Raw genomic sequence first — 7864 nt, 5'->3', positions numbered from 1 at the left:
AAGTGGGTGGTGAAAGTAGGTGAAATAAAATATACTAAATAGTTAAAGTTAATGTGAAAAATATGTAAAGGAAATAATATAAAAAGTGGGTGGAGAAAGTAGATGAAATAAAATATAGTAAATAGTAAAAGTTAATGTGAAAAATAATTGAAAGAAATAATATAAAAGTAGATGGAGAAATTAGGTGAAATAAAATATAGTAAAAAAGTAAGTGGAAAAATTAGAAAAGTTACGAAGAAAAAAAATAAAAAATAGAAATATAAAAAGTGTAATAATAAATGAAAAAGGTAGGTGATGTGGAAGGTGATGTGGAGAGTGAGGTGTGATAAGAAAAATAGGGGGTGAAGAAGTAAAAAAATGTTGAATTATTTTGGAACATTAGGATAAGGGTTTAAAATTTAATTTGGGGTGCAAATAGTAAAATAAATAGTATTTTTTTATTTTTGTTATTTTTAATTTTTTAATTTTTTGATGGATTTAATTTACCCGAACAACATTGGGTGTTGACAATCCCCTGGTCACTCACGAAGCAAATAAATTTGATGACATCCAAACATACCTCATCAGTTGCTTTGGAAGGGGGAATGTGATATATTTTGTCCCTTATATATCTGGGTAAGTAAAGTTTGTTAACTTCAAAGTTCAATCTGTGATTTTAATATATAACAATTAAGTTAGGTTTAAACCCTCCCTTGGTCCTCAATTTTGTATAGAAATCTCAGTTCAGTCCTCGTTTTTTCATCAGTCTCAATTGGGTCATATTATTTGTAAAAATGAACACATTTTACCCTAACCGTTAACTGGTCTCAGACGGCGTTAAATTGATATGAGTTGTATTTTTTCTTTTATCGACGTGGCATTGTGCACTAAAATTGAATGTGTCTTGTGTTTTATCCAGGTGGCCTACCAAGCCCTAACATTTAAGGGCATCCCCTCTCATCCAAAGTATATTTTCGTCTTGGGGAAGAAGAAGAGGTTCGTCTTTCGTCTTTCGTCTTCGCGAAGCACACCTGTTGTCTTACGTCTTGGGCAAGCACTGTGGTGTTGAGGTGGTGGTAAGGATGTCTCGTTCATCTTCCTCTTGCAAATGTTTGGGTTCGGCCATGCAACACAGTAGTGGTAGTGTTAGGAGATTGGGTGCAAAACCAACATGCTTCTGCGATCACAATGCACTGTTCCGTATTGCGAGAACCCCTAAAAACAAGGGGAAAAAATTCAGGGGTTGCTCTAACTTCAAGGTCAGTTTGATATAACCATAAATCCTTGTCTATTTATTTGGGTTTTGACAAAGGAGTGTGTGTTCTTGTTGAACAGGGTGAGAGTGGAGAATTGGTTGGTTGCAACTTCTTTGAGTGGTGCATTGAAGAAGGAAATGAAGGAAATAGGTTGAATGTAGAAGAAAGGACTAGTAGTGTAAGAAATGAAGAAGTGAGTGTGATGAGCATGGAAGACAGTGTGTTGCAGATGGAAGAAAGATATGGTGAAAAGATCAGACTGGGTTTTATAGAGAAAAGTTTAGTTAAGTTGGATAAGTGGGTGAAATTGTTAGTGGGGATGATCTTTGTCATATTTGTTTTGAATGTAATTGTATTAGCAATGTTGGTGAAACTTGGTTGATGATGTGTCATCTGTGATCAGAGTTGAAACTTGGCTTATATGTAATATGTATTTTATTAATGAAGGTGAGTTATTACAGTGATAATGTGTGTGATTTAATTTGTTTTAATTATATTGTTACTTTAAGTGGAATAATCATAAAGCAAAATAATGACTAAGTGGAATAATCAGAAACATCATAAAGCAATAAAGTGTAAAGAAGATGAATGATAACGAAATTGGACAATAATCACTTTCTCATAACCACAAACATTGTCTTACATCATAACAGAACCTGTTCAAAATGATAAGAACATTGTCTTACATATCCAAAATACATCATAACAGAGTGTGTTCAAAATGATAGAGCAAACATTTGCTACAAAATATAAATAAGTTCAGTACATTAGATCATTCATCAGATAAAGGCATAGTTGTGTCGTGAGTAACAGGAACATCTGTTGCTGAAGGTTGGTTGGGTTGTGGTTGTTCAGGACATTGGTCAGTACCAAGCATAGTAGACTCTTGAGTTATTGGAACATCTGTTGGTAGAGGTTCGGTGACTTCTACAGATTGGGCAGTAGGAACCTCTACTGTTGGAAGTCTTTGTGGACAACCTTTTCTGTTGTGTCCAAGTTCTTTGCAGATGGCACATTTTTTCCTCTGCCCACCCTTTCTTAATTCACTGTTATTCTTCTTCAACTCCTAATCCTCCAGTCTTCGTTTCTTCTTGGGCCTTCTTGTCATTGTCCTCTTCTTTGGTGGTAATATATCTGAATAGGGTGTAACATCCCAGACATGTTGACCATTGATAGGGTTAATTATTGTGTTGTAAGTCTCTTCATAGGTAGACTTCCTAAACCAGTGCCCAATGTATTCTTCTGCATTTATATTCAAAAATTTCATTGCAGTGATGGCATGAGTACAAGGAATGCCAGTAATTTCCCATTTTCTACATGTGCAGTCCATGTTGTCAACATTCACAACAAATTGCTGACCAAATTGTGAGACATGTTTCACTTCAAATAATTTTTCTCTTAACCACCTGTATTTAATACACAATTCACAACACAATTAGATGGATCAATATAAATGGAAACAAACTTAACATGAATGGAAACACACATCATAAAAGTTACCTTGGTAACCAATATCTAGTTAACCAGGACTCCTTCTGAAATCTGTTAAAAACCTTGGGACAGATTGAACCTTGATATGATGTCATCTTTGTCCTATTGGCAGCCCATCTCTTCATTATGTAAACCCTAATGTCTTCTAACATGCTAATAATAGGCTTAGACCTACTATCAACTAGCACATTATTAAAGCCCTCACACATGCTGTTCACAAGAGTGTCACATTGTGATCTAGAGGTGAATCTAGATCTTGACCAAAACCTGGGATAAGTGAATATAACTAGTCAAGTATGTGTGATGGCAAGCAAATATTTAAATAATTAAAAGACTTCACATACCTAAATGGGATGGCAAGAAAATATTTAAATGCGTCTAAATTGATGTCTTTAATATTCCCATTCCAGCCTCCCATTGTTGTGGATGTGTGGCTGTTGCTGCCCTCCACATGAGACGTTTAAGGTTTTTTCCAAGAAATTTTTTTTTGAAGTTTGAATATAAATGCCTAACACAAAATCTTTGTTCTACACCAGGTAGATGATCTTGGATAGCTGGTAAAAGACCCTGACATATTCAAGATATTTTAATTAACATTTGTTTAATGAAGATATTCAGTTATATGTACAAGATATTGAACATTGACTGACCTTCTGTTGGTCTGAAATAAATGTGCATCCTGCATATACAGCTGCCCCACCAAGGTCCTCAATAAGGTGCTCCAAGAACCAAGTCCAGGAGTCTTTGTTTTCTACCTCAACAACAGCATATGCTATGGGCAACATTTGGTTGTTTCCATCTCTTCCCACTACTGTTAGTAACTCCTCTCCATACTTGCCTTTCAAAAAGCATCCATCCAACCCAATAATAGGTCTACAACAAATGAAGTTATCCTTGCATGCCTTCAAGCATGCATAAAATCTTTGGAATATGACCTCACCATTACTGTTATCAACTTTAATTTGTACTGTTGTACCTGGATTTGTTTTCAGCAGCTCATGACCATAATCATGAAGTCTTCTAAATTGATCTTTGAATGACCCTTCAACATTATCTTTTGCCATGACTTTTGCCCTAAAAGCCATATTTCTTGAAATTCCTACATTCCATTTCCTAGTGACTTTGTCCCTAATGTCCATGACCTTCATTGTAGGGTTTTCTCTCACAGTTTTCTCCATCCTTTGACTCAACTACTTTGAAGTCATCAACTTTACATTGAAATCTCTACTACAGCTGTGAACATCAAACACTTTTCTTAGTTGCCATGCATTGACATCAGTCCTAAAGGAACAATAGGCATACCATTTACAATTTCCTCTTCCACCCAAGCACTTCACAGAAATCATTTTCTTGTCATTCTTAATAAATTTTAAACTTCTCCCATTACTTAGTGCATAAGTTTTTATGGCATCTGTGAATTCATTTTTCTCAGAAAAATAGGTTCCTACTTCCCATTTATAACCCTCCAAAGTTTTAGGCATACTAAAAGTGGGAAACCTTATCTTAGTGGACCCATCATTGTCCTCACTATCTGATCCACTAATCAACTCCTCTGATAGCCACTCATTGTCAGACATCCCACGAACATCATCAATAAAATCATTATTTGTTGACCATGAAGACTCAAGTAATGCACTAGAAGCTTCTTCTCTCACATTTCCTTTAGAAGTCTCAATGTCACAATGCACGCTGACATCAATTAGACTTTCTTCACTCACATCTACATCTTCATCCTCAGTCTCTGCCTCATGTACATCATCACCCTCACTCTCCTCTACATCATCATCCTCTCCTAAATCCTCTAGCTCAAAATCATGTACATCATGTACCTCAGCTTCCTCTACATGATGGACCTCACCATCCTCAACCTCATGGATCTCAACATCCTGACCATCACCCTCACCCTCAACCATTTTTGTTCCAACATCAGTATGATCCTCACCATCACCCTCATAGGCATCGCCCTCACCCTCAACCATTTTTGTTCCAACTTCAGTATGATCCTCACCATCACCCTCATGGGCATGCCCCTCACCCTCCACCATTTCTGTTCCAACTTTAGTGTGGACCTCACCATCACCCTCATGGGCATCCCCCTCACCCTCCACCATTTCTGTTCCAAGTTGACCATCAACAACCCAATCAATCATTTCTATTATTTCCAGTTCCATCATATTATGAACCACATACAGATGAACTTCATAATTTAACATAGCAATGTTCAGCATATGCATGGCACCCTTATCATCAGTTAATAATTCTAACCTATCTGGGTCCACAGACTGACCTCCTAAACCGTACCATAATTCTTTGATGTCCATATGACCTAATTCTTTGATTGAGGCTACTATGCTAAAATAGCTCCATAGGTATGGATCTCAAGACCATTATGCTCTATCTCCTTCAAATTTTAACTGCCCATTATCATCACTGACAAAATCTCCACAATGGTGGACCACCACCTTAATACGTTCCTCATCCATATGAACAAGTTGCTTTTATAACCTGTACATTATGGGGGTTAACAAATCTTTGGAAAATTAAACACTCACTCACTAACTACGGGAACACTCACTCACTAACTAAACACTCACACCGACACAAACAGGGAGACAGGGAACAAAGTAACATCCCCACTAACGAAACACTCACACACAGGGCACCACTACAGCTGATAAACAATTCAACAAACAAAATTCGAGACCACAATGTCTAAACTACAATGTAACAATTCAACATGCAAAATGGGGACCATAAATCATTATAAAAATTGTTACAGACCAAAACAAAAACCCAATTGTCGAAGACGCACATGTTCGTAAAAGCAAAAAGACATTTATGCATTCAAACAGAAAACCTAAGACGAAACGAAATACCTTACCTTAGTTCGCGTCAACTATCAGCTAGATTCTCTTCGTCTTGTCCAAGATTGCAGTTGGTGATCGTCTTCCGCTTCGTCTCGCAACAAGGAAATGAAACCCCCAATTCTAATTTCAAATCCATAATTCTGATTTCCTTAAACTGAATAAAGGGTACTAAATAATGCCACATCAACACTATTTATTTAATCAAAACACTCCACGTAAGTCATCAACACACATCACCACATTCTCTGTGCACCACCTGGTCTTAATTTAACGCCGTCTCACACCACTTAACGGTTAGGGTAAAATGTGTTCATTTTTTCAAAAAATATGACCCATTTGAGACAAATGAAAAAACGAGGACCGAACTGAGATTTCCATACAAAATTGAGGACCAAGGGAAGGTTTAAACCATTAAGTTATTATCAATTTCAGACATCATTGGCAGTTACTTGTGGTTTTCATATTGGAGAACATTATTGTGTGGTTTTTCTCATTGCACAAGTCTCCACTCAAACATCTCAGACAAGTAGTAGATTGGTAAGAACATCAATGTTTGGACTTTCTTTGTTATATAAATGTTTGCTAAAGCCATTTTTTGTAATAATTCCCTTGCAGGACATACGATGTTGTCCGGGATGTCAACTACTAAGACTAAAAAGCTTGCATGGTTAGCTCTCAAGGTTTGACATTTTGGTCCATACTTTCTTATAATTGTTTTGTTGTAACGATTTTCATTAACTATTTATAACTATGATGATATATTGTAGTGTAGTAGACAAAGTGGGTCATATGAGTGCGGATACTATGTAATGTATTGGGTTACACACAATATTCGTGCCTATATTACAAATGGTTGAGAAATGATAATATTTGGATTTAATGAATTTTGTTTTTCTCCATCATTTAAAATTCATATACACTGATTAAAATAATGTGTTTTGTGGAGAGATTCAAGTCTCTTGTTCTAATTCCCGAGAAGCCCCTTACTTTTCTATGGAAAGCACCTACAAAACATCTAATAAGATTATACAATAGTATGTAGTTATTAGGATTTAAAATACATTAGCATATCTTAGTTAAGTTGGTTTATATTTATTAGACTTTTTACATTATGATTTAAACATTATGTGTTGTAAATATTATAATTGTGTTGATTCTGTGCTATAAATATAATTTTTTATATGCAAGTTTGCTTTTGTGATAGTGAATATCACAAAAATAAACATGTATTTATAAAAAACACAGAGTTTAGGTCTCAATTGTGGCAAAAACTTAGGTAGAAAGGAGTCTATAATCTCGGCTCAAGCTACAACCGCTACCATAGAGTGCGCCAGATTTAAAAAAAAAAAATTTAAGAGTTATGGTCTCGGTTCTTGTTCGGATGTTATGTAATTTTATTTAATGTTTTTTCTATATGTTTGTTTTATTAAGTTTATTTTTACACATGTTATAAAGAAACTGAATTTTTAATATATGCTTTTTGATTGAAATTTTATTTGAACTTATATGACAGAGAAGTTAATTTTATTAGAATCTATGTTTTTAAATGGCATTTTATGTAGACTTATATTTTGTAGTGTAGTTTTCTTTTATTTCACAATTAAAGATGGTAAGTTTTAGATATTTTGAATAATTTTATTTTTTGAGAAATATGACCAAATTTAAATATATAAGTATGAAAGAAAATGACAATACATTTTTAAATTTTGGTAGGATAATTAAAAAAAATGGATGTCTATAAGAGATGTCGTTCTATTTAGAAAAGACTAATTTCATATACATTTTACATAAATTAATTATGCTGATTGCGAAAGAATAAAAAAATAAATAAATGCTTAGATGAAATGTTTCTTTACTAGACAACTTTAAAAAAGAGAGATCTTTCTTTGAATCTTTATTGTGTGAAGCTAGTTTAGAGTAAAAAAAGAGTTTATATTGAAATTATCTCTTTCAGAGTTGTTTGTAACCTTTAAACAAATATGGTTGTATCGTTAAGAGCAATATTATGTACTTAGTTAAATGTTACAGTGTATATGTACTTTATTTTGGATGAGAATAAACCAGTAGTCATAGGTAATTTTGTGTACTTTAGTGAGCCAGAAGTGACATTGTAAATGTACTAGTAATTAATTTCATTAGTAAACCCTTTTCATTTGTAAAGCAATAAGTATAAAAATAGAAATGTTATACTAATGTTTCTTTCATTCCTCCACAAACTATAGTTTAGTTGTCATAAATGTTTTTGCAAAAGAATTTGTGAACATTTTTTCA

At 34.3% G+C, this 7864-nt stretch overlaps 2 protein-coding genes across 2 annotated transcripts; both read right to left on the bottom strand.

The window, feature by feature from the left end:
- Positions 1–2301: 2301 nt before the first annotated feature.
- LOC148206185 (uncharacterized) lies at positions 2302–2935 on the bottom strand. Its single transcript, XM_088103472.1, has 2 exons — positions 2736–2935; positions 2302–2641 (listed from the first exon to the last, which is right to left on the bottom strand). The coding sequence occupies exons 1-2, from the start codon at positions 2933–2935 to the stop codon at positions 2302–2304; spliced, it is 540 nt and encodes a 179-aa protein (XP_087959598.1).
- A 169-nt stretch (positions 2936–3104) lies between these two features.
- On the bottom strand, positions 3105–3904 carry LOC148206184 (protein FAR-RED IMPAIRED RESPONSE 1-like). The gene is made up of 2 exons (XM_088107097.1): positions 3377–3904; positions 3105–3293 (listed from the first exon to the last, which is right to left on the bottom strand). The coding sequence occupies exons 1-2, from the start codon at positions 3902–3904 to the stop codon at positions 3105–3107; spliced, it is 717 nt and encodes a 238-aa protein (XP_087963223.1).
- Positions 3905–7864: the final 3960 nt, after the last annotated feature.

This window comes from Vigna umbellata, chromosome 1, assembly GCF_029865625.1.
Source record: "Vigna umbellata cultivar VRB3 chromosome 1, Vumbellata_1.0, whole genome shotgun sequence".
NCBI lineage: Eukaryota > Viridiplantae > Streptophyta > Magnoliopsida > Fabales > Fabaceae > Vigna > Vigna umbellata.
The sequence above is the reverse complement of the archived record's forward strand: the minus strand, read 5'-3'. Positions and strand labels throughout refer to the sequence as shown.